The sequence below is a fragment of the Cladophialophora yegresii genome (genome assembly GCF_000585515.1).
Source record: "Cladophialophora yegresii CBS 114405 chromosome Unknown aczIN-supercont1.5, whole genome shotgun sequence".
Taxonomy (NCBI): Eukaryota; Fungi; Ascomycota; class Eurotiomycetes; order Chaetothyriales; family Herpotrichiellaceae; genus Cladophialophora; species Cladophialophora yegresii.
The window spans coordinates 1,061,876-1,086,995 of NW_006913049.1; the positions used below are offsets into that span (position 1 = coordinate 1,061,876).

Below are 25,120 nucleotides of genomic sequence, written 5' to 3' on the forward strand. Positions count from 1 at the left end.
CTTCTGGGCTAGAACCACTCATCATGATTTCCGTGATGTGTCAGAAACTTCCCACTGTCCGCTTCCGTCAAATTCTGAATCACCTGAAGCTGATCGGTAACCGACTCATCCACCGAAATCGGCCCCTCGACGGTCGGGTCGATCTTATGGAATGCATTCAGCATGAATTTACGGATTTCCGGGTCGCCTGTGACGGCTTTGGCTGTTCCGCAAGTCAGTCATCTGTGCTCGACACGGTTCGCCTTGCCGATGGGCATACCGGCATCTGTGTTCACCCAGCCTGGACTCATCGACAGCGTCTTGATGCCCTCCTGGGCCAACTCCGCGCCGAACTTGGTGGTGATAACGTTCATGCCGGCCTTGCTGACGGAATACCCGAGCAGGGTGGCAAGGCCAGTGACACGGGTGAACTCGACGTCTCCACACTGGCTGGAAACGAAGACAATCTTTTTCTCCACGCCGTTACGCACGAGACCGAGGAAGCAGTTGACGAGATAGATATTGCTGAGCAGGTTATTTTTGATCTGTGTGCGCCGTCAGTCAACTTTTGCTTCACAGGCGTTGCTCAAGTGCTAGCTGGAAAGCATACGTTCTCGTGAATCTCGTTCTCCAAGGCGTCCTCTCTACCGTGACTGGGGTGCGCAATGTCAGCAATCTGCAACACTCAGTGGTGCGTTCACTCACAAAGCACTGGGCGGTAGGGTGCTGGTCTCTGGCCCCGCGGAGCCGGCGTTGAGAATCAAGACATCAAGCGACCCGCCCGTCACTTTGGCGACTTCGGCGGCGGCCTCGTCCAATTTCCTCGGGTTCGACATGTCAGTGACGACAATGTGGATGTTTTTGCGCTTTGCCGCAAGCTCCTCGAGCGGACCGGCCGTTGCTCGACTTCGAATGAGGGCAAACACCTTGTTCTTTGGATCGACGGACTTTGGGCGGGGGCGGTCAGTGTCAGCGGCTGGCATTCTGTTTGCCTGTGGCGGTAGACTCACAAGATTGTCGACGAAGCCGAGCTGCAAAGGATACTCTTGTTAGCATGTGAGGAACCAGGATGCTCCTTTTAGCATGTGATCGACGTGATTATGGTGTTGACCTGGGGGAAGCTTGCTTACGCCGATGCCTCGCGTCGCGCCCGTGATGGCCCAGGACACCATTTTTCAGTCGCGTCGAGATCCAGGTAGACAGGGTAAGGAATTGACCAGTAAGCTCGCTTTACTGTACTCAGTTCGTTTGGTTGTGGTTGTGGTGTTCCATCGACAGAAGGGGGATTGCTGTCGGACTCCCATCCTCTTATACCCATCGCCGCACCCATCGCATGGAAAGGAGTGTTTACTGTAATCGCCGGAAAGTATTTGCGATGGTGACATCAATATTTCATGTTTGATGTGTTCGCTGATACGGGACTGTCGAACGGGCTGGGCGGTATTTCACGCAGTATGTAGAATCATGTAAAGTGAAGCAACTTTCTCCGACTTTTTTTGCAGGTGGAAGGAAGCGCAATTGCTAAGCAATGGCCGCGCCAGTGTTGACGTCGGCCCCGAAGTGCTTGCTCCAGCACCGCATGGCTCGTGGCAATGTACGACCCGGAGAGAAATCTTCACGATGACCAACTGACCAGGTCGAAGGGCTGAATCCCCCTCAGCCAGATATTGATTAATCACGGGACGTGTGACTGTCTTGGTTGCGACGAGGTATGTAATTAGTCCTTGTCGGTCACAACGCTTCTTGCATGGCCTTGAGGCGCCCGCCGTCTGACGCAAATTATTAGCATTGACCCGTGCTAGCAAGAATGAGTGGTAAAGAGCATGCAGGCATGCACAGAGCCAAGTCTATTCACCTTTGAGTTTCACATCTGACTGCCACGTTGGAACAAGATTCCCCATCCCTTGATCGATCTCGTGTCTACCCCGCCGATTCGACACAGATCCCACAGCACCGTGGCCACGGTGTCCAAGACAGTGATCCCGCTCTGGGCCTCCCACCTGTCCACCAAGTGCGCGGCCCTGAGCCCTGTGCAAAACACGGAGACAACACGCGCCCCTCGTCGTGCTAACTGCCGGAACCCATCATCCAGCGTCTCCTCGGAGATGTCTGCGAATCCCGCGTTATCGGATTGCCCCAGATGATGTTCGACGGAGCAGTCCACGCCAAACGCGCGGTAGTTCTCCATGATGGCCAATTGCACGTCGTCGGTATACGGCGTCAGCAGGCCCATCTGCGTAATTTCGAGAGTCCTGATCAGTCGGTTGAGTCCCAACACCGATGTCGTGGCGGGGATGCCGGTCGCGGCCGTGATCTCGTCACACAGCTTCGCGTCTGCGTCGAAGCCGAGCCATCCTGCCGACGTCCCGCTCCAGCCGATCACGTCGACTTTGGCGTCGGCGAGTAGGTGGGCGGCTTCGATGATGGCACTGTTGTCGAACTGGGCCAGGGCAGCGGGGTCGAGGGCGATCTTGAGTACTCGAAAGCGCGAGAAATGAACTGAGACATCGTGCAGTTGAGAGACGATCTGTTGCGTGAGCGGTTCCAGCACTGTGTTGGAGGAGGGCACAAGAACGCCGAACTTGATGCGGCGGATAGGCCTTTGCTTGGTCATGGCACCACTTGCATATATGCTAGACTTCCGAGGCAGTACCAGGTTGGGCTCCAGTGTCAATGTGTATGAGTGTGAGGGAACCACAAGATGAGCTGAGCTGTACTGGCTGGCAGCTGACCTTTTTCATCTGAGGACACGTTCAGTCTGACAGCACTCTGCCTTTGAATAGATGGACCCACGGGTTGTTGAGCCTCCTGCTGGAAGAAGGTTCTCGGCTTTGAACGCCGACTACGAGTTCCGCTTGTGGATCATGAACCCCCCCAGAAGGACGCGTTCAAGAATGTCTCGGCGAATCATGTTCAGAATTGCATAGCCCTCACCACATTGAACCCGGCGGCGGCTTGACAAAAACAAATGATCCGGTGGGGTCTGAGGATCTCACTGCATTGCCGTCCGTGTTGTCGGGTCGGGCCCGATCCGACAGCTGCAACATGACCGTTATCTCTTAGTCGTCGATTGGAAATCTCGCTGCAGACTTGGTCTAGCCACAGGAAATCCACTAGACTAGACCCAGGATCAGAAACCTGCGCTTGTGCCTCCATTGAACCATCCCAAGCCCTCTTCCTCCAGAAAGGCTTCAATTTCTCGGAAGTTCACAGGGTCACACTCGAAGTCACTGTCCTGGGTTTGGACAAACTCGGACATCGTCTCCCAGACGTCTATACTGTCTTTCGTCCAGACCTCATTCCCCGGTTGCTCCGCGTCGTAAGTAGCGGTTGAATGTGGCAAGTCAGTCCCGAGGACGGTGTTGCGGACCGTAACTGGTGCGTGAAGCGGTGATGGGAGGTGGACGGATACCGGCGGTGGTTAACTACTCGCGTGGGAACGCTTGGGACTGAGGATATACTCAGCCGTCTTTCCCATGATCAACTCGAAGGTATCGCGGTACTTCTTCGCCCCTGCGCCCCATTGTTCGGCAATCAAGTACAGCACAGTGGAGCAAGCGCCCAAGTCAGCCGCCATTTCAGCGTCGTAGAGACCGGGATCCGACCACGCGCAGTAGATCATCGAGAAGCCAGCCACAAACACGGAGTGTAGATCAAGCAGTGTGAAGGGGACAGATCTTGAGCGGTGAAGACGCCGGTTGAGCTGACAGACTTCGCCCGAAGACCTGGCGAAGGAAGAAAACGGGAATGCTTGATTGGGCAACTGGATTTCGGTGAGGATGGTCTGGAGGAGCATTCGGCGAGCTCGATGGTAGTTGAGCAGCAACACAAGACGCTGTGCTTCCGGTAGGGGAGGCCGCGACGCAGGGGTCTGAACAGGGGTCCTGGGAATTGAGTACATCAAGTCCGTCGAGCCCTCACCTCCGGCCGAGTGACCGAATATGGCACTTTTCCAATCTTCAATTTCTTGGAATCGCTTTGTAATCTTTCGCTCGACCTCTATTCTGCGACCTACTTTGGCGAGACGCGAGAGTGTGAGGCGGCTTCTCGCGTTGAGTTGATCTAGCAGAATGTTCTGGACGTGGAACAGAATGTCATTCCTGGCTGCTGTTGAGGTCGTTTCTGGCTTGCTTCTGGGGTGCGGTAACCCATGACTGATTTTTGAAGGCTCTGGGCTGTCCACGGAATGGCCGTCTTCGGTCTCACGGGGTAATGGAACGTCAATCTCATCATCGGTTATGGCCAACGGCCTTCCCAGTACCAAGGCGATTCTACGTTCTAGATGATAAATGCTGCAAAATAACCTCCGCTTAAATTCGTCCGCCCGGGCTGAGTTCTTATCTGTTCGCAATTGCCGGTGAAGCCCCAGCTCGATACATTGCCTGATCATCAAGCCGCACAGATGCCACACACTGGATCCTATTCGAATCGTCAGAAGATTGATGGCCAAGGGCGCTCCTCGAACGAGTTTGATGTCGCATTTGAAGCTGGATGAAATGATCATGATGCAAAAAAAGGGACGAATGAGCGCAATGAGCCGGACTGGCGACGTACCTGATGGTGAACGCAATGCATAGACGGCAACCAGGAGGATACTCTGGATATTCTGAATACTTGGCTCGTTAGCTTGATCTTGTATCTTTGCCATTGCTGAATGGTAAAGGTTTTCTGGCTCCGACCCAGCCACATATTCCGATCCCACCAGTTTCAAACAGCGAGAACCAATGGCATATACTAACTGCAACACCAGCTGATCATGGCGTGCTTCACTATTGGTCGGCTCATCCGCTTCATGCCGACTGTAGTGAGCCGTCCACAGTTGTCTCCGAGACAGAAATGGGAAATTAGGGTGTATGTAGGTCAAATAGGCGGCCATGAATGTTGTTAGCCTTTCTAAATCGGCAAGGGCGCAGCAGGCGGAGGGTCCCTCCGGCTCCTGCTCGAAAACGGACTTTCGGCCGCCTCTGCGGACAAACATAAGCTGGGGGTAGGCCGTGCTTTCTCGTAGACAGCCGTCTCAATCATCAAAGCTAAAGACACCCCAGACGACACTCCAAAGTATTGAGGTTCGGCCGCTGCATGGAGAGACAATAGCCCAACACTACTGGCAAGATTTGGAGTTGCTGCGTGGCAAGCCGAGCCCTCGTCTGAGCTTGTCGTCGTAGGATTGCCATTGTTGACGGAGATCTGCTCCTCTGGCTGGGACGGCCGCGAGGCGTCCAGTTGTGCTTCCAGGCACCCAACCCGAGTTTCCAGAGCCTTGACATAGGATGAGGGGTACTCATTCTCAGGAAAGACTCATTTGAGCTTTGCCCTGGCGCAATTGGAACAGGCTGGCAAATCGTTGTCGCACTGGAATTCGTTTAGTGTTGTTGTCACATTCTCGATGACTGGTGGCTTCCAAGGAGCAAAAGTACCTCTGGCGTCTCGTTTTACACCTCAGACATGCGACCACAACCCGGGGCCGCTTGTTTGGCCTCTGCAAGCACGGTTCTGATGATGCATTTGGTGGCCTCGAGCGATCGTCATGTCCGCTCATATTGGACAAGATGGGTCTCGCGAGCTGATTGGGCTTATGCTGATGCTTTGAGGGTGCGTGCATGCCGGAAGGTGAGATTTGCAGCAGAACAGTTGCATCGGGATTTGACCTGCGCTTGTCATGGCCGTGGGCTCAATATGCCAGACATCAAGACAGGGGAAATGGATCATCTCCACCATGAGACCGTACAGAGGCACCCGGCAGCCTTATCGCCTGCCAGGCCACGGAGTGCTTCTTATCTCTTATCGCGGGAATGGCTGTGATTGGATAGGGTGAGGAGCGAGAGGAGTACTCCGTTAAGAGGAACGTAAGTCGGGATGTTGAGCAGCTAAAAAAGCGGCGCGGTTTGGCCAAAGTCCGCATGGGAGCCGCCGGCAGGTGTCGCACGGCTTTCACTGCCAAGGCGCGTGTTGATGACTGTTCTGCCATGCGAGCGCGATGAACAGGTCCAGCACGGAAGACCGTGTAAAAGTAGCTTCTGAGCCATAACGGGAAATGGCATCCAAAACAGAGTGAATGAATGGTGGGTGAAAGGTAGGGTTTAGGCACCTTAGAGGGAGGACGGGGGATTCGGATGTCGCTTACATAATCTCTCTGCGTCTCGTGACAGCGCGTCATCTTAACGCGTCGGGGGATTGGGGGGATATCAAATTCATCCTTGGCAGATAGTGACTCAGTACGTTGTGCAGGACAATGTCCTCGTAGCTGGCGAGAACACGACTGCATGGCTTTCGAGCCCAGATCGTCGTCAGCACACAACCGTCTGATGGGCACCCGAATACCCCATCCGCTATCCACGAACTATCATAACGGTGACGAATTTCCTTCTCCTCCTGCAAAGCGAGTGAAGACTGCTGCTCCCAACGGCACCCCTAGCCCGAAACATAGGTCACCGAGGAAAATCCTTCCCGCGAGAAGAATCAAGGATGAGGTCCCAGACTCTGAAAGCGATGAGGATGGTGTGGATACAAGAGAGGAACAAACTTTGGATGCCTTGAGCGGTACACAGTTAGAGGCTACTCTCCCACCCGTCCAGACGGACGAAGAAGCCATCGAGGCATATGAAGCCTACAAGGCCGGCGAACGTTTCGAGACGGGCCCCGAGCAGGGGGACGAAGGTACAACACTGTCGCGGCTGGAGTCGCGTTCTTGGGTTCGAGGACGCACTTCAATATATGTGGATGCCTTCAATCTCGCTCTGGACACGGTTCTGGAGGAGGAAGGGCATCTCTTCAATGAAGCAGAGCTCGACCTCTTCCGACAGTGGCGGGCCTTGGATTATGAGGTGCAGTATCTCTACGTCAGGCTGTTCTTGAGGAAGACGAGCAAGTGGTTCCGAGTAAAGGATCTGCAATATTACGGCGATATCGCGGACATGGAATATGCCGTTGCAGAACTCCTGAAGGAGAGAACTCTGCCCACCGTTAGAAGCGAGCCCGAGGTCCACCCAGGAGAGCTTGAACCTCCTGAAGGAACCGTGTTAGGTAAGAATTTCACCTTCGCAGAATGCTCCTCCGAGCACATCACCACCTTGGACGAGGCAAGCAGTCTCCTGCTGTTAGATGAGTTGAAAGCGCTCGCGAGGGATGCCAAAGTCAAAGGCAAGAACAAGCGTGAGCTGCTACATAACTTTCGACGGACGAGCGGCAAACAAACAGGACTGGACTTTAAAGGCCTGAAACGCACAGAAACAGAAGAGTCCATGGGATCCGTCATGTCGGAGGACGACCCGTCCGTGTACGACGACGACGATGACGGGGATAGCAGCGGATCCAAAACCCCGGTCGCCAGCTTGAGCAATCGAGACGCCCACTTTACGAAGAAGATTCTCAATCGGACAGGTCGGTGTATTCGGCTTTCCTTGACGCCTCTGAAACTATTTGAGCGAGTCCACCTTGTCTTCTACCGCAGCACTGAATGGACGGAGAAGAGTCTGACCACCTTGATCCTCGCCAAGATCTCCCGGCGCAACTTCCCCCAGTACATCGTCAGCCGGTCGACCACGATCTTCGAGTCACGGGCTCTGCTGCTGGAGTTCGAGGCAAGCCTTCGGACGCAGTTCAAGGTCGACAACATCCTCGAGTTTAACGGCACCCCGGGTCGGAAATCGCTCGAGGATGTCAAAAAGATCTTCGAGGCCGTATACCCACGGTGGAGAGCCCTCCTGGCAGAAGAACAAAGAAAAGAAGAGCGTTTGTACGAGAGCGGCGAAGGTGCATACCTACGCCGCTTCAGCCCTGCTTGGGTGTACACGCGCATCGTGCACAAAGGACTACACCCGCTCGCAAGATTCAAAGAACATCTACGTGAACACGAGACCCTGAGCGAACTGCTGGACCAAAGGCTGTTCCACGCCGCGCGAAGAGGGGCCTGGTACCAGCGAAAAGCACTCCTCGAAGAACATTACATGCACGCTCTAACGCCCGACGCCGGCCGCGCTGCAGAGGCGAACAAAAAGCACTGGAAACGCGTCGCACTGCAGACCTGCGAGCAAGGTCTGCAGGACAAAGAATGTCACGTCATCTACCACTACGACCTGCAGAAACGAATCAAGAAGCTCGAAAAGCAACTGCGCATCCCACTGCGAGAGCAGCACGATTTTGGGCACGTCAGGCTCGGCAAACCCTACGAGCGAACGGTGGTGGGCATCAAGATCGAACAAGACCGCGACTCTACACCGCATGGCCTCGGTCGCAAGAACAGCCTCAACACCGACAAACCCCCTCCCTCTCTAATCCACCAACCCAGCACAGGTGGTGCCACCGGCTCCAAAACAGTCTGGCTCGACCACCTGGACACCAACCTCCCCGTGTCCGTCGAGTCCATGTGCTTGTCCCACTACCGCCACATGCTAGGCTACAAGGGGTACCACTCCGAAGGCGGCATCCTGCGCACCCTGTTCGGCCTGCTCTTTTACGACATCCTCTTCTTCAACCCGTACATCCCCAACGTCTTCCAAACAGCGTACCAGACGTGTCCATTGGATCTGCACACGGATTCATTCTTCTCGGCCCGCATGCCCGAGATCCTGGGCCGCGTCAACCAGCTCTGCAACGGCGAGGCACCCGACCTGATCAAGCGGGTCTGGGACCAAGAGTACGAGAATAGGACATGCATCGTCGGCGTGCGGTGGGATGAATTCGACCGCGACGATCTCCTGGAGCTGGTCGCGTGTTTTCGCGGCCAGGCTCTGGGCACGATCATGCTGGTCATGGCGCAGGAGTATCAGTCCCGAGGCGGCGGCGTGCCGGATCTGGTGCTCTGGAAGGTGTCTGACGCTGCCGAAACCGAAAACGAAAACAAAGGTGGCGCCCACGGTGTCCTTGCAGACGAGAAAATATCGGCCAGTGCCGCAGAGGGACTCAGCAGCAGCAGCAGCAGCGAAGCAAAAGGGGAAGTCGTCTTCGCGGAGGTCAAGTCCGCGAACGATCGGCTGAGCGATACCCAGAGACTGTGGATCAGTGTCTTGCTTTCGGCGGGCGTCAAGGTGGAGCTGTGTCACGCTGTGGCTGGACGAGACTCCAAAAGATTAGAAGGCTAGAAGCATTGAAGGGCGTCCAATTGCGTGCAGAAGCATGCTCTCTCTGCTGTACGGAGTACAACGACAGAAACAGACATCTACAGAGACTCTGTTCAAATTACATTTTGTAGTTTTGGGCACTTGCTGTCGAGGCTGCCTGTTCCAAGTCATACGCATGCATCACTACAGCTTTACACAAGAGGTGCAAACCAGCTCGGCTGGGTGGCATCCTGGGTACAAGTACAGAACATGAGCACCCGCAGCCTTGATCAGTTTCTCGTTTCCAGGTTCGTGTGCATTACTGTAAAGGGAGGCTCTATGCTGTCTAGATCTAAACTCTAGCTCTAGCTCTCTTGCTCTAGCTCCAGCTCGATGCCGAGCGCCAGTGCTATGCTAGTTCAGTTCAATTCAGTTCGGTTCCGATGCCCAGGAGACCGACCGCCAAAAGCTGACCATCATGTGGCCAGCCCGATATGCAAAGAAACGCCGTTCGTTGGTGTGGTGTACACATACCATGCATGGCGCTCACTCCGCGCCGTCCGTACACCCCTGTGAGCCTGCTGCTCGCCGATTCCTCAGGCCTCTCACTCCAACTTCTTGCCGCCGAACCAGCCCACGCCCCTCTCAACCGCCTCCTTGCTAGCTGCGGCGGCCGCGCCGATCGTGCCGTCGCGGTTCCTCCGCACCCGTCCGAAGTTAACGTCCAAGTCCAGGAGGATCTTGAGCGCGTTGCGACTCCGAAGGTATGGCAATGGAGCCTTTGCCTCCTTCAGCCCAATGCCCGGTTCCATCTTGCCTGCCACGCCCGCCACGCCGGCGCCAACTTCCTGCTGGCTGCCCGGGTAGGGGAGGACTGTGGACAGGACCTCATACGCAGCGAGGGTGAATCCGAACTGTGGCGACGAGCGCAGGATACGGGCCGGTCCGCCCTTGAAGAAAGCCTTGAAGCCCTCATCTTTCAGGATCTTGCGCGCGCAATCCGTCAATCCCGAGTACGTGGCCTCGCCTTTGCGGGCTTCGACTTGCAGGCGCGTCTTGATCACGTCACAGGGGGTGGTGAGGTACGCGGCCGGCATGCCGGCGATCGCACCGGCGGTCAAAAGCTGCAGCACGCCGAGTTTCTTGGTTTGCGATTCGCCGAACATGTCACGCTTGAGATGGTTGTACGTTGGGAAGTAGATTGCCGAAAAGGGGACATCGCGCAGCAGGCAGGCTGAGGCGCCCTTGTAGAGACCCATCAGGCCGAGATTGCGCACGATCCACATGGCCGAGCGTTTAGGCACGGCGTCGGACTTCTTGGCCAGTTCACCTTGGACTTGCAGACGGATTTTGACGATTTCAAGAGGGTTGGTGAAGACCTATGAGAGCTGTGAGCGGCCGAAATCGACCAGACGAGGAACGAAGCACTTACCACTTGACAACCACCGGCCGAGCCACCCGCCAGAATTTCCGCCCACAAAGGAATCGTGTTGGTCTTCTTATCCGTAAATCGCCCTCTCACGAGATCGTTCACAGTGAGCTTAATAGCCTTCTCTGGCGCTACACCGACCAACTGAGGCAAAACCCCCGAGTACAGGCCCCTAAACCCTTCGTTTCGGATCACCTTTCGGGCGCAGTCGATTGAGTTTTCGTACAGACGCTCACCAACCCTGGTGCTTCGCTGGTTCTGCATGCGTGTCTTGACGAGATCGATCGGGTAGACCATGAAGGCACCAAACGCACCCGCAATGGAGCCCAGGCCGAAATGATGCGCCGATTCGAGCAAGCTGTGCAGGAATTGCCTAGATTTCGAGACAGCGCGGTCGGCGGCGTCGGCCATGGCGGTGAGCCTTGCCCCGACAGTCTGGTAGGATGCGTCGAGGACCTTGGCAAAGTCGTCGAGACTTAGCCTGCCCTCGGGCGAATCCAGGCTGGCGAAGTGGAACAGAATATCTGCCTCCATGGGCGTATAGAGGGAGAAACGGGTTACCCGCGCGGCTTCATTGAGGAAATCGGTGCGGTCGATCCTTCCGTCGCTGGATTTTGCGGTTGCGTTGCGGATGATCAGGTCAACGAGATCCATTTCGCGGATGACGTTCTGGAAGGCGCGGACGTTGGCGTAGGAGATTTTGGTACCGGCGGAAATGTTGCACAAGGTGGCCAGGTTCTCGAGGACGTGGTCAGACAGCTTGTGGCCCGCCGTGGACCGGATGATGCGCTCAAAGTCTTCAGGGTCGATGTACCCATCCTTGTCGGTGTCATACAGGTGGAAGGCCTGTCGAATGCGCTCGCCCTGCAGGCCACGCATCATCTGCGCAAATTGAGGGTATGTCATCTCGTGTCTCTTGGTCTTGCCTCCAATGTACAGTGAAGCCCATTCCGAGTTGAAATCGAAGGGGATGCTATTTTCTCCTTTGTACTGCTCGTAGATTCTTTGAAAGTCGTCCGACTTGACCGAGCCGGTCCCATCTTTGTCGAACAGTCGGAAGGCAATCTCGTACTCTGCGTCGGGTTTGGCAAGGAGGTTGTCAAACGCTGCCCACTCAGACATGGAGACCTTGCCCCGTTTCTTGCGGTCAGCGACACCGAAGAGGATGCCATACTGCTCACGTTTGATTTTGTGCTGCATGTGAAGGTCGCGTCAGTAATCGCCACTATAGGTCGCGCAAGGGCAAGGTGGCCCAGCGACTCTTGAATGTGACACAGACAGCGACTCACATAATCTTCTTCAGGCGGAGCAATGGCATTGATAAAGTCCTCCTCATTCATGTAGAGTTCACCATCATCATCTTTCTTTGCAAACTTCAAGAATGTGTTGCGCGACTCCGAGGATAAGCCTGCCGGAGCTTCTTTACCCAACAGGGACTCCTTCACAGCTTCCGTGACAGTCGCCATATTGGCGGAGAAGGTAGATTGTCGCCGCGGCGACCAGGTCGGCAGTGCAACTTAATCAGATCGGTGGGTGACGGGTAAAGGAGGTCAACCGGTCGCAGGCCAGGGCGCGCAGATGAGATCGAACAGAAAAACGCCAAAGACGCGCAAGTAAAGTGAGAGTCAGACGAAGAGCCCGGGGTTAAAATCGACGCCGCCAAGCAGCAAAACAGAAGACAAGGTCTATAAGAAGTGAAATCTACCGCACCTAGAAAGCCAGTATGGACTCTCAACGGGATAAAAGAAAGTTTTACCCCTTCTGACCCTTTCTATTTCACTCAATCCGCCGTTTCGGAGAACCGAAGATTAAACCACAAAAATTTGGAGCTGCTCCAAAGCCGCGTTTGCAGGTTCCCGTTACGAGTCGCTGGCTATTTAGCCGTGCCCCTAACTGATCTAGGTATCCCGGTCCAGGGGCAATCGGCCGCCATACCGTGCTTGGTTTAGACCTCGGCATTAATGTTCCGCGAGCCGGCGGTGAGATCGTCGCCGACAGACGGACACTACTGTGGCATGAAGCTTTCTCGTCGGGAACTGTTGGAGAACTATTCAGAACGCAATGCTATATAACCACGCTACGTCTTGGTATTGTGCACGCCAACCTTTTTTCCAGGTCCCGCTGTCCAACCTCTAACCCACTAAGATACATGTAATGATATACTGGTCCATCACCTTCACGCCGTATATCTGATACGCCAAACAAAGCAGTCCCAGGTCGTAACATCGTTAGAAGTATTTGCTGCCAGAAGGCGATGTGGTAGTGCTGTGCTGTCCTGTTCATGTTTACGTCGTATAGTGATAACCTCCTGCCTCCGAGAGGAGGTGACCCACAGAAGGAAGGCTCTCCACGGAGGACGACAAGGCTTGACCCATCTCGCTGGGTCGACGACTATGCAATGGGTTGCCCAGACTAATGCCACTGTCATCGGTATGGTCGTAAGGTTCGTCATGCGAGGAGCCACGCTCATACTCGCTCATACCCGCTTGGCCAGAACTCGCTCGTGATCTGTTCCGCGTATGGCTGGATCGTGCAGGGTTTCTTAAGTTTCGGAGTCCTTGTTGGAACATCTATAGAGATAATGGTCAGCTTGTGCTTGAGAGGCACAGAGATAAAATGGAGACATACCACTTTCTCGACGTCTGACAAGGATTCTCCAAGCTCGTTGCATAGTGGCGCCCATATCGAGCTTCGATGCTTGTGGTATGCATCCGTTACCCTTTGGATCCTGGCTTCATCCCAATTGGTGTTGCGCACCTTCGCCAGGACCCTTTCATGCCTCTTCCGACAGGCATTAGCCGACTTGCCGGGAAAGTGTTGGCGGTGGATCTCTTCCCAAGACATGCCTTTCAGCTTGGCCTCCATGAGAATACTGTCCTCGTCGTTACTCCAAGGTCCGCTTTGCCCTGGCTTAGGAAGTGGCTCCCTTGGCATTTGAGGAACGGCAGGCATGGCATTAGGGACAGGCAGATAAGTGGGCATCATGTGCTGCTGGTGATAGTGTAGGCCATGGTCCGAGTAACCCATGCTGTGCATCTGTGGAGCATTCCAGGGAGCCATGGCCTGTGGCATGCTGGTCACCATGGTCGTCGATGTTCGGAGATTGTAAGGCGCGGGTCGCTGGTATGGACGATGTGTGGTTGGCTGCTTTGGCATTACTTGCTCATGTGCAGGCCGTGGAGTCGAGGCCTAGGTCGAGGGAACGGCTGCGTACAACAAAGGAAAAGAGGTCGGGATTAAGAATTAAGAAGGCGTTCGAGCAGCGAGCGTACACAAGGAAAGGGACAGTAGCGATTGACTCGATTTCCTCGACAGCTGTCTGGGGACCGGATGGCATGAGATAATGTATGCCTGGATGATTCGAGCCTGACCCACGTTTTAAGAACAATTGCGACCCGCGCAAACAACGTCGCAAAAGAACTTCAAACACACGGGCGTCAATTTCAGACTTGCAAGAGACGCGAAGCCCGACATATCTGGCCGCGACTTACCGAAGTCTCATATGTAAAACTGCTGGTGATCCATCCTTCAGGCGTCTAGCCTGCAACGGCGCCTCGGGGAAATGCACGAGGTGTTCGTCGATCGAGCACCGAATATGCTCCCCATTGGAGGATCCAGCGTAGAATAGCAGATGAAACTCCAGCCTTTCGTGGTCCTGCAACGAGGTGGACCGTACCAACGTAGCTGCCGGAGTTATATTGGGAAGCGGCTCCTCGATGAGGCTCAAGCGAGCCATTGGTAACACGACATCAAGCGGTTGCCGATCAGGTCATTTCAGTAGCCGCTGCGTAGTTAAGAACGGCAGTCCAAGGCGGCTTCGGGGAATTCTTGGACGCACGACTCCCACTGACAAGAAGTGGAAACCATGTATGCCCCAGAAGCCTAAAGTCGTCTTGCTCCTCTTTGTCGCGATTGGTCAGATTGACCAGAACGCTGTCTGATCGTATCTGAGGCAGCAAGGTATAGCCGCTCATGGTCGAACCCACGAGGCTTTCTAAGGGCCGACACCCGTTCGACTTCCAGTCGCGGGCCCCGCCACTAAGGAAATCGTGGGCGGTGTGGGACGTTCACTCACGGTCCAGTGCGCTCGATGCCTCTGTCGATCTTCTCAGAATGTCTACACAGACTTGTGCAGTCCTGCTCTGCTTGACTGAGGCCGGTGGAGGTGAAGCTGGAGTCGCGTAAGTAGGCGCTTAATCTTTCGTTGGGTCTAAATTTAGCCACCATCTCTGGGCACCGATGTTATGCATGCCACTCGTTTGCCTGCGTCTAATTGGATTATTTCGGCGTTCGATCTAGCTGTCAGATTCCCAGTCTCGATTGGTCTCTCTAGACAGCTCAAGCAAACGAAGCTCAGACGTGGAACTGAGAGCCGACAATGCAATCAGTATGTGGCCACAACCCGCCAAGACTCATCTCACAGCATGGCTCCGTCCATATCCGCGTAGGAAAGGCTTCTACACATCCTCTGGGGTTGGCAGCAATGATCTAAGGTAGTCGCAGATGTTGTCCTTGCAAAAAGCGGACTGTTCGAGAAGTCACGGAACCGGAGCGCAAAAGTTCGACGGAGCAAGGCCATACATTGCTATTTTCTGAGAGTACCGGGTAAAAGACGGTGTTTCCCTGCTTCAACTCTTGGAATTTTCTACCGCCAGCCTGAGTCCCCGTGGGGATTGATCTGATGCCTTACATTCAGATGATACATCATTCCCGCAAAAAGGCTATTAGTGGGCGTTCTCGTCCGCTCGGTGATTCATGTCGTGACACATCATATCGCTAATAATCAAACAAAAATGCACTCCAGACACATCAAATCTGTCATCTGCGGGACCATCGTCGCTCATCTCGGGACATCTTGACGTGGTTGCCATAGTAGTCCTCCTCCTCGATTGGCGTGACGCTGTACACGACAGGTGACTCTGAGAAGGACAGCTGTCGACGCTGTGTGCTTGGCTTGGTGGGCGAAGACTTCTTCAAGATGCTTCTTGAGGAGCTCGAGTTCACATATGCGTATGTTGGCTGTTGCTTTGTCGAGTACCCGCGCTGGTTGAGCCGCGTGTTCCGTGCTGTTGGGCTGATGGGAGACGGTGAGATGGGTGACTTGAGGGGTGATCTCAGTGGCATCATGGGAGACTTGAGTGACAGTGTTGGTCTAGTGGTCTGGGCGGTGGAGATGCTCAAGGCCAACTTGGGCTTTGCGGATCGCGAGGCAAGCATATTGATAGTGAGCTGGTTGACTATTGGAAGGCTGTGGTGGTATGATGTTGTATGGTGGCTTGTATATGCTGTTGTGTTGAGCGTGTGTTGCGAGGCAAGAACTTCAAAGTAGACTAATAAGAGCCGGTGATATATATCAAAGATATGAAGACAGAAGCGGTGGCAGGTATTGGCAAGAATAGCAGCTGAGTTTGGTAGGGGCAAATATAGAAATGGGCCAGCCAAATCTAAAATGCAAGAACAGGAAAGAGCTATGAATAGGAAATGGCCCAACAATCAATGTGTGGATGGAGAGAAGAAAGAACCAGGTCGAGAGAGTGGTCGGGCGACGGGTTAGATATACATCTTGAAACGCAAAGGGATTCGAGTCTCCAGATGTTGCTGCCGGACTCGATGCTGATTCGTCCAGCCTCGGCAAGTGGGTAGAGGAGGTAGCCAATCACGACTCCCCTTGACGCGCTCACCTTGTGACGCTCTGCCAATTCTCACCACACATCCAATAGACAATGCAGTCTCTCCGGGCACACGCAGCTAGCGACTGCATGTCTGGTGTGGCCAATGCGACTCATATCACGAACTCTCACATGAATCTGTGCCTTCATAGGAGCGACGGCACCCGTTTCCTCTCATTGTGCGTTTCTGCCAAATGTTTCTGCAGGAGACTATTGGTTTTGAGCCCTGTCTGCTTGCCTATTCGGGGTTCTTGTAGGTGTGACATACGTGACCAAGAAGTGTGCCTGCAGAAGTGCCTTTTCCTTTCAAGTCGAGGTGCCAATGCAGCAGAAACTGGAAGCGTCAACCAGTGACAGGCCGACAATCTGCTATGATGGAATCTTATCCAGAGGCAGTTGGTTACTGGATCTTCCATAAAGAGAAACTCGGAACAGTCAAGACTGTCCGAGTTTGATGGCACAACCCTGGTCGATGGTGGAATGACCACAGCTGCGCAAAGTATCTGGGCACGCAGGAGATGCGGACAACCCGCCGCACGTGCAGCAAGTCCAGGGATAAGCCGGCGAACATGCTAGCCTGATTGCGAGAACAAGGGCCAGAAAAGCCTAATCTGTGATAGAACTCTGCAGTCACGACTCTCAACTCACCAGGCAATACACGAAGCAGTGGACCCGTGCCATCACCACCCGCAGATCGGCAGCCTCCATGCAGATGTGTTTGGACAGGCAGACTGATCGGTAGAAAGGCATGTCCCGGTGACTCTGCAGCGCCTCGAATCCTGTGAACCGGGACAAGGTGAGCAGCAACGCTACAGGTAGATGTTAACCGGCGGCTAGACGTGCAGTCTTGCCAAACACGGCAGATAATAGCCATAACGGCTCTCTGGAACAGTCGTCATGCTGGTGGAACGCAAGCTGTGTCCGCGAGATTGGTCAATCCGCTATCGAGTACAGACGGCATCATCGATGTGGATCAGAAATGGGAGGTAACCTTGGGGAGTTAGTACATCATTCCCTTCTAGGACGTACCTGTTTATTGCTGCAGGGCCGCAGACGATCGCAAGCACGAGAGTCGGCATTGTACCAGCTGAAGACGTGTGGTTTTCGCAGTTGGAGGCTTATGCCGCGGAGCAAGCCAGCACAGCGACGAGGGTGTACCGTGCTGAAGGAAGGACGGCGTAAAACCGACGGAGGCGACTTAGCATTGCCGATAGAACTACTGGCGTATAGAGCAGGGCGGATACGGTGTAAGGCGAGTCATCTCTTGGTTATATCCTGTACGCAATGCGTGTCAAGGCGAGCATGCGAGTTGGATCTTGACGCCGATTATTGTTGTGGCGAAGAAGGCGAACTATCGAGGCTGCAGGAAGGTGCGCTGAAGGAAAATGTGCTGACTGATTGCATGCCGTAGCAGGATTATGATGATAAGCAGTCGAACGATAGAAAGAAAGCCGCAGCCGAAACCGTTGTGATACATGTCGACACTCATGCCGTCAATAGCGTCATAGAGCCGAGCAACCGAGACTTTGCTTTTGTGCCGTTGCTCATACAATGACCGCGATACCGCTGCGCCGCATGAAGTCGACCATTAACCTGATCCGAAACAACAGGATAACGCTTTTGTGACCGAAGCCAGGGGGTGCATAGAGCAAATACATTGGTGGGAATCGAAATAATTGGCTTGGGTCCCGGAATTCCACAGTCTGGGGACGGATGAAGACGGTGCCGCTGCTGATCCTCATTTGTGTCCGTTCGCTTACCTGCCGGCGTAGCGATCATCGCGAGCGTAGTCGCGGCCACCAGCGTACTCACGAGGGGCCTCATCCCGGGCCGCAGGAGGGTAGCCACCACGATCGCCAGCACCTGCGCGGTCGTAGTACTCACGCCGGTCACCTCGATCACCTCTGTCTCCGCCACGGAAGTTGCCGCCGCCACCGCCACCGCCACCGCCGCCGTAGCCATCGTCACGTCGGCTGCTGCTCTCGTATCGATCGATGCCGCGACTGCCGTAACTATCGTCTCGTCTGCTTCCATAGCCACGTCGATCATCGTCATATCGAGAGCCGCCGCGATAGTCGCCACCACGATATTCGCCACGGTAGTCATCACGGCGCGGGGGGTAACCTCCACGACGATCATCGTAGCGATCACGGTAACCACCTCGTGACGACGGGCCGCGGAAGTCACCTGTTCAGAGTTAGCCGGAACATCTCGTCTTGATGCGAAACGTACCACGCTTGGGAGGACCAAAGTATTTTCCTGGCGTGGGAGTGCGAGGACGGGCACGACGAGCCTTCTCGATGCTCAAAGTGCGACCTTCAATGACCTCGCCTTGCAAGCCCTCCTTGGCAGCCTCAGCTTGCTCGTTGGACACCATCTTGACGAAACCGAAGCCACGGGACTCTTTGGTATGGGGGTCAAGCATGATAGAGCAGTTCTCAACATCACCATACTTCTCAAAGAGGCGGGAGACATCGGTTTCGGTGAGGCGCGGGTGAATCCCGGTGACGAAGAGATTCGAGCCGGTGTTGATGGACTCATCATCAGCATCCTTCATGCGGGTATCGGATGGAGGCGGTGGTCTAGAGTGGGCGGTCAGGACAGAAACAGAAACTGAGAGAGTTGAATGGTTCTCACGGTCGATCACGGCCATTAGGAGATCGGCTACGGTTGCGGTCATCACGATCACCTCGAGGTGAGGCAGATCGGTCGCGGCGCTCATAGCCACGATCATCTGGAGAAGCTTGGTCAGACAAGAGCCGTGGCACAGCATTGACGATCAGGCGACGTACCTTCATAACGAGCAGCAGAGTCGTCGAAGTCAGCCATGGTATGAGGCTGCGGATGAAGATGAGGTTGATCAAGGGGTCAGGAGGTGAAATGAAGACCTTAGAACGCGAGACTCGAAGCGTGGGGCGCCAATAAGACACGGAGGAGGACGAAGATCTACTCCTGGAAGTAACAGTTCAGGTGTTGACTTGATTGAGATGGATAGGTTGATGACTGCTTGTGACAGTCAATTGTTTATGAGGCTGTGATGAGATGACCACGCAGGCGAAATTTCTCCAGTCGACACGCGCCAAGGCTACTTATGCGCTAACGGAATCCGGAATCAGAATCGGATGCGGGGAAGCATTCTTCCGGCACCCGGTCGAGCTGGTGAACACACAGGAATGTATGTGAATGAACCTCTGTACTCCGTAGACTGACAAGATGTCCTTCATGGAGCCCGCTATCTGGCTCCAATCAAGGCTTCTAAGGCATACCCATAAAAGAAAGCGACTCCTCTTGCCGCTTATAGCGCCCACCGTGGGTGCTAATTAGAAGATTTAGTTAATTGACCGTTCCTATTGGGTCCTCCACCTGGATCCGGAGGGTCATGTCGAGGACCACAGCCGTCATGGCAGCTATGGGCAAGTGATAGGTATCTCCATGCAAAGATGGAACCGCGAAGACAGCATTCTGCTCAGAAGTCTTGCTGCTCTTTGTCAGGACCACGCCATGTGTTCCCTCTCTACTTACCCCGATGCCTGATGTTCATTTCACTGCCTACACGCTTATCTGCTCCTGTTTAGGAGTCGAGCCTCAGTATGGCGGTAACCTTGAGAGACCGAGTGGCCGATGCCTGAATGTACCTCATCATTGCTTATCCTGGTGTGCCAATAATGCTTTACTACACGTGGTCTTTCTACTTCTTTCTAACAGAAGACATTAGCGAAAGCAAGCAAAGCTTAGCCACCCTAGCACGAATCGTCTATTTGTCGGGTCGTCTTTATGGTAATTCTCAGTGCATGGTTCCATAATCGGACCGAAGGACGAGCGGTTCGTGGACATAGCGGATGAGCATCTTGAATTGAACACTAATAATACTCGCTCACATGGAGCGCCACCCAAGGAGGTTCAGCCTATGAACAGGCCAATTCATACATCCAATAACTGGTTTTTCTACCATGCTCATCTCCTGTTGCGGAAGGACCTTTGCCCCCAATCTGAGGCCTTGTTACGCTTGCCCCTCAGGATTTTCTTTTTGACCATCACATCTATGGTCGCGCCGTCTGCCTCGTCACCAAGGGAAACGCCATTTCGATTTTCGACCATTTCGTCACTTGGACCTAGCCCCTGAAGCTCGTCTTCATCCATCTCACTAAGTTCTTCGCTCATGTCGCGTAGCACTTCCGGGCCTGTCCAGCGTTCTTCGAAAACCGTAGTGCCTTCGGGGTCGAATTGCGCAACATACCAGGGGATGCCGCCTTCGACCGGGAGAGTCTGTGAGTGCCCTTGCAGGCTCATTGGAGGTGTTGGAGGTTCCACCTGTTGTACTTGTTCTGATGAAATGTCCCCGTTCCCTTGCAGCTCGTGCCTGAACCCGTTCATGGAGGCTGGCGGAGTGTTTGCCGACACAAGTTGACTTTCCATGGACAGGTCTTCGTGCTTGACGAGGACTGATTGCCCGACAGGCGCTTGAAACTCCTTGACCGTCTCTTGGACTTGAGGCAGCTCACCGCCCGCGATCGGGGCATCCATCATCTCGATGTCACCTTCCGCAGGGCTGGCGATACCGCCTTCGGGCTTCAGGTCCACCGGCTCGAGGACCGGTATCTCGATTGACTGAGCCATCGAGCCCCGCCGAGAAAGGAGCGCCTGGTCCATTTCCCGAATCTGTTCTGCGTAGGGCCGGCCATTCAACTCGGCTTCCTTTCGAGTTGCGTCTTCAAGGAGTGGTTCGATACCCTTGACAATGCGTCGCGCAAGGGTCCGTCGATCCCGCTCTTCGGCAGACATGTCCTCAGCTCTGCCGCTTACAAGGGCGATTAGTTCTGATATGCTTGTGGCACTATTGAGGTATTCCGAGCTGATCGCCAGCACAACGTCGTTAGAGAAGCTTGTCACCGTAGTGTGTTCCTTTCTGAGCACTCTGGCGCGTAATGCTATGAGGCTGTTACGGAAGAGTCCTCTATCCAATCTGTGGTCCGTCAGCCAAGCACTTCATGATTCAATCACTGAGAACTTACTTGAGCGCCTTCTCGACGATGGGTTCCAGGAGATGGGGAATGGGAAAATACACGGTGTCAACGACATCCTTGAGCAGTTTGGCTTCCTCCAGCTTCGCGGCTTCACGTTGTTTGATCAGGTCACAAATCTGTACGATTCGTTCCATATCTTTTGCCAGTCTTTGGGCAAAATCGATGCGACGATCTAACCTGGCACGGCCCGCTGCACCTTGGGCCTTGTAATCGCGACGTGTGACTTCGAAGGAGCTGAAAGTGTCCATCTGTAATTGCAGCCGCTTCAACAGAGCAGCCCCTCTTCGTGCCTCTCGTTTCAGGGTCCAGTATTTGCAGATCTCGGAAACATATTCTTTCTTTTTCTGCACAGTAAATCTGACTAGAGACTCTTCGATCGACTTCAGGATGACCTCTGGTATCACAGGTGCACCAGAAGGAAGTCGCCAAACGGTCTTCTGTTTCTGACCCTTCTTGTTCGTGAGGATGACTTTGAGATGGCCTCTTTCGGCCGTAGTGGTATCGTGCGTATCGTGGATTGCAAGCGCAGAGGCACGGCTGTCCGCCCATATCTGTCCCTTGAAATGTTCTTTGAAGTACTTGACTGCCTCTTCATACGCTTTGTCGGTATGATGCTGACGCTTCCAATCACCAGGCGTGTGTTTGTGGCAATATGCTTTCAGCTGGGATGCGTCCATCAGCGTATTTTGTCCACCTCCGGTTTTCATTTGCAGAGACAGCCCCGCTTGCCGAGCACACGTCAGATGGAACGGTTCATAACAGCGGCCGTCGCTGCACTGGATGCTGGCACCCATCTCTTGCCTGCAGATGTAGCAGGTGAGCTTCCACCGGCTGTGAGGTACCTTCTCCACGTCTGTGATCGGTTCCATCAGCGAAGGATTGCCGATCGTCACCTCTGGTATCCAGATTGCACAGAAGAGATGCGCCCATTTCGAATTGTTGGTCTGTTTAAACGCACCTCCCTCATTGGGGCAGAAGATACAGCTAGGTCGAGAGTTCCCAACAAGCTGACACTTTCTGCACAGCCACTGACCCTCAGGAATGTAAGGTACGCCATAGCATTCTTGATGTACAGCTAAATCGCAACCGTCACAGAACACTATTGCATTGGCGTTCTCGCAATCGCCGTCGTCGCATATCGCGCACTTGCTGTCAGGCTCTTCACCAGTAGGTTCTCCATTGACAGCAGCAGCGGAGCTTGACCGAGGCCGCTGTGTTTGGGGAGCCTTTGGGTTCGGCTTTGGTATCCTCTTCTCCAAAGCGTGCCACTCCTTTTCGATCTTTGTCATGGTGATCTCGAAAATAGCGGGTTTGATGCTTTGGATGTCATACTTAGTGCGTCCCTTGTTGAAGGCTTCGAGCCATTTGACATCTTGTTCATCCATGTCGTACTCTACCCGGCCAACACCGCTGCTGCCTATTGCTGAGTTTTCGCCATTGACGATCAAGTCCGGACTTAAGTCAAGGTCCTCTTCCGCGGATCCTTCCATTTGTCTTATGAGAGTGCGCTCCGGCCGCAGGAATATTTCGCTCTCCTGATACCCGACATTCGCCATGGACTTGTCGACAAAATCAACCTGCGCGATGTCCTTATTCTGCTCGTACGATACAAACGGATCGAGCTCGCGGTACGAAGGCTTGGGCAATGTCAGCCGTTCCCGGGGGTTCGGCCCTGGCATAGGTATGACCTTGGGGACCTCAGGTGTCAAAAGTGCGTGCACCATGGAGTTTTTGGTGCGATGGGGTCTCCCGGGCTTTCGCTTGACGGGTGTAGAGACACCAAGCGCAATAACGTTCCCTCCGGCCACGCTCATGCCATCATCGGTCGCTTCATCAAGCGCAGGTTTCTTAATCAGGCCGTCCACCTCTTCTGACGGGATTACCGCAAAGTCACCATCGAGATCAAGATCAGGGTGAAACTCCTCCCAACCCCGCTCTTCTCGAGGTTTGTAGCCGTCGCCATGGGTCACTGCGGCGGAAGCTGCCGCAGCAGTGCTGTATCTGGGACGGGCGCCACCTCTATTCCTACTTCTGGCCGAGTATCGCGGGGTAGTGGCGGTTGCCTTCTTCCGTTCTCGGGTAGGCCTGGGACGAGTGCGGGAGACCGTATAATCATCGTCTGCTTGAGGCGTTCGCGTTAGAGGTGGAGTACTCTCGTGATCCGCACGTCTCCTTCCGCCTGCTCGGGCGGCAGGGGTCCTCTTGGGTGAAGCTGCCGCCCGCGACGAAGTACGAATGCGTTTGCGGGGAGGTTCGTCGTCCTGAAAAGTGGCGAGAAGTTCAGGGTCGGTATCGCTGACAATCTTTGGATACTTTGTTGCTTCTCTGCGCGGACGTGCTCTTGCCTGCGCAGACCTCAGCGGGGCCATTCTGCCCGCCTCGTAACGGGCAGTTGACGCGACTTGAGGACAATTAGGAGGCGCAGGCGGACTTCGGGTCGGGTTCACGTGCGAAAGATGCCATACAGACAGGAAAGAGTGAGCCGGAGTAGAAGACAGCGAGGAGAGATCGCGGCAGTAATGGGAGGGGCCAGTGGGAGATGTTGTCCGGGGTCTGGGCGTCGCGGTTTGGGGCAGGATTTCATCGAGTGTCGTCTCTACAAGATGGCCGTCAAACGTCGATTTGGTTAAGCGCGACTGCCGACGATCGATAAGTGGATCGCGCTTGGCAGTTGGGGGCTTGGCGTCGTATCTGCGGGTCGGTCGCGCCTATTCGCAATCACTTTCACCTGGCAGTCACCAGTGTGTCGTTCTGCCGCACCCTCTCTTCTCCCATGAATCCCAGTGAAGAGTAAGTACATATAACATCGTCCAGCTCTCATTCTGTACCTCTCTCCATTTGCATTGCATGTCGTGCGCTTACCAAATGCCCCACAACAGAAACCGTGCCGGACGCCGAGGAACCGATTCCCGAGGTGCCAACTCCAATCCGCATCGTCAGTCGACCTCTGCGTCTGCAGTGTCCCGCGATGGCGCCAATGCCACTCAGAACAGAAGAGGAGGGAGAGGATCCTCGAATTTGAGCAAATCTACAGACAACGTCCAGAATGGTCCCACCGCACCTGCAGCCTCTCTTCCGCCACCAGATGATCATGTGCCTATGGCGGGGTTCAACGCCGGCGCTGTGGAGGCCCTGCTGAAGCAAGGATACGAGCCCAAGACTTCTCTCTACAAGCCAGAGGCGAAGTCACAGACTCCGAGTCCATCGAGCCCATGGGGCGCGAAGCGTGAGTACACTGGCTACCCACCCGCTATGATGGCTAACGCCGTGGTCAGCTGGATCCATGGCAAATGGGAAGGACTTCTGGCTTGATCTCCGCAGACAGGTTGCCGCTTTGCAACAGACCGGGGGTGTCAGTCAAGGAGGCTGAGGTTTGGTTCTAATCCAGTCAACATCGTTCCCTCGTTCTTCAGTGGCATCAGGGAGGCGTTCTCGAGTGCATTCTAAGATACCCACGGGTTGGCGCATCTTTCAGCATTGCCGGGATACCGCATGTACGCTTCATCCGGACAAACCTTTGCCCATTGTGTTTCAACAACGGCATGTATCAACGGCTTCGGCCCAGATTGAGCGATTCAGCATTGTCAACTAACATGGTTGGATATGGCCATCTTGCAAGCAGTCCGGCCTCATGAACATAATGGTCGGTTACTGTCCATATCGTATGGCATTGTGTTGTTACGGCCAAGGCTTGTCTCTATATGGGCCATGGGCCTTTCCAATGGTGACCTACGTGTCGATGTCGACCTCGTATCACCTTACACTCTCAAAAGTAATGGACGGATTCACAAGAAGTACGTGGAACATTGCTCTAAAGCGTTGAAAGAACAAGATTCCGTGCACCAGAACACTGCTAAAGTGCGAAGGATCCTATCTTGATCAGGCTTCACCTACTCATGACCAGCCTTGGAAGTTGACCTAGCTTTGGGAACACTCTGCTCGGGGCAGTAGGCGTAATCTACGCTTGTCCTCCGCCAGCGA

General features: G+C 54.4%; 10 protein-coding genes across 10 annotated transcripts; 2 read left to right on the top strand and 8 right to left on the bottom strand.

Annotated features, from left to right (window-relative positions):
- Positions 1-8: 8 nt before the first annotated feature.
- Positions 9-962, bottom strand: A1O7_07113 (uncharacterized protein; the record flags this gene model as incomplete). Its single annotated transcript, XM_007761113.1, has 4 exons — positions 9-202; positions 260-524; positions 590-632; positions 685-962. The coding sequence occupies 4 exons, from the start codon at positions 960-962 to the stop codon at positions 9-11; spliced, it is 780 nt and encodes a 259-aa protein (XP_007759303.1).
- Positions 963-1,843: 881 nt separating this feature from the next.
- Positions 1,844-2,593, bottom strand: A1O7_07114 (arylmalonate decarboxylase; the record flags this gene model as incomplete). Its single annotated transcript, XM_007761114.1, has 1 exon — positions 1,844-2,593. One exon carries the CDS (start codon positions 2,591-2,593, stop codon positions 1,844-1,846), a length of 750 nt encoding a protein of 249 aa, XP_007759304.1.
- Positions 2,594-3,400: 807 nt separating this feature from the next.
- Positions 3,401-4,627, bottom strand: A1O7_07115 (uncharacterized protein; the record flags this gene model as incomplete). The annotated part of the gene is made up of 2 exons (XM_007761115.1): positions 3,401-4,398; positions 4,534-4,627. 2 exons carry the CDS (start codon positions 4,625-4,627, stop codon positions 3,401-3,403), a joined length of 1,092 nt encoding a protein of 363 aa, XP_007759305.1.
- Positions 4,628-6,242: 1,615 nt separating this feature from the next.
- On the top strand, positions 6,243-9,059 carry A1O7_07116 (uncharacterized protein; the record flags this gene model as incomplete). Its single annotated transcript, XM_007761116.1, has 1 exon — positions 6,243-9,059. The coding sequence occupies one exon, from the start codon at positions 6,243-6,245 to the stop codon at positions 9,057-9,059; it is 2,817 nt and encodes a 938-aa protein (XP_007759306.1).
- A 563-nt stretch (positions 9,060-9,622) lies between these two features.
- On the bottom strand, positions 9,623-11,912 carry A1O7_07117 (uncharacterized protein; the record flags this gene model as incomplete). Its single annotated transcript, XM_007761117.1, has 3 exons — positions 9,623-10,396; positions 10,450-11,640; positions 11,736-11,912. The coding sequence occupies 3 exons, from the start codon at positions 11,910-11,912 to the stop codon at positions 9,623-9,625; spliced, it is 2,142 nt and encodes a 713-aa protein (XP_007759307.1).
- A 1,000-nt stretch (positions 11,913-12,912) lies between these two features.
- Positions 12,913-13,530, bottom strand: A1O7_07118 (uncharacterized protein; the record flags this gene model as incomplete). Its single annotated transcript, XM_007761118.1, has 1 exon — positions 12,913-13,530. One exon carries the CDS (start codon positions 13,528-13,530, stop codon positions 12,913-12,915), a length of 618 nt encoding a protein of 205 aa, XP_007759308.1.
- Positions 13,531-15,264: 1,734 nt separating this feature from the next.
- On the bottom strand, positions 15,265-15,663 carry A1O7_07119 (uncharacterized protein; the record flags this gene model as incomplete). Its single annotated transcript, XM_007761119.1, has 1 exon — positions 15,265-15,663. The coding sequence occupies one exon, from the start codon at positions 15,661-15,663 to the stop codon at positions 15,265-15,267; it is 399 nt and encodes a 132-aa protein (XP_007759309.1).
- Positions 15,664-17,871: 2,208 nt separating this feature from the next.
- On the bottom strand, positions 17,872-18,672 carry A1O7_07120 (uncharacterized protein; the record flags this gene model as incomplete). The annotated part of the gene is made up of 2 exons (XM_007761120.1): positions 17,872-18,302; positions 18,348-18,672. 2 exons carry the CDS (start codon positions 18,670-18,672, stop codon positions 17,872-17,874), a joined length of 756 nt encoding a protein of 251 aa, XP_007759310.1.
- Positions 18,673-20,069: 1,397 nt separating this feature from the next.
- Positions 20,070-23,508, bottom strand: A1O7_07121 (NuA3 HAT complex component NTO1; the record flags this gene model as incomplete). The annotated part of the gene is made up of 2 exons (XM_007761121.1): positions 20,070-21,078; positions 21,128-23,508. The coding sequence occupies 2 exons, from the start codon at positions 23,506-23,508 to the stop codon at positions 20,070-20,072; spliced, it is 3,390 nt and encodes a 1,129-aa protein (XP_007759311.1).
- A 496-nt stretch (positions 23,509-24,004) lies between these two features.
- Positions 24,005-24,451, top strand: A1O7_07122 (uncharacterized protein; the record flags this gene model as incomplete). Its single annotated transcript, XM_007761122.1, has 1 exon — positions 24,005-24,451. One exon carries the CDS (start codon positions 24,005-24,007, stop codon positions 24,449-24,451), a length of 447 nt encoding a protein of 148 aa, XP_007759312.1.
- Between the last annotated feature and the right edge of the window lie 669 nt (positions 24,452-25,120).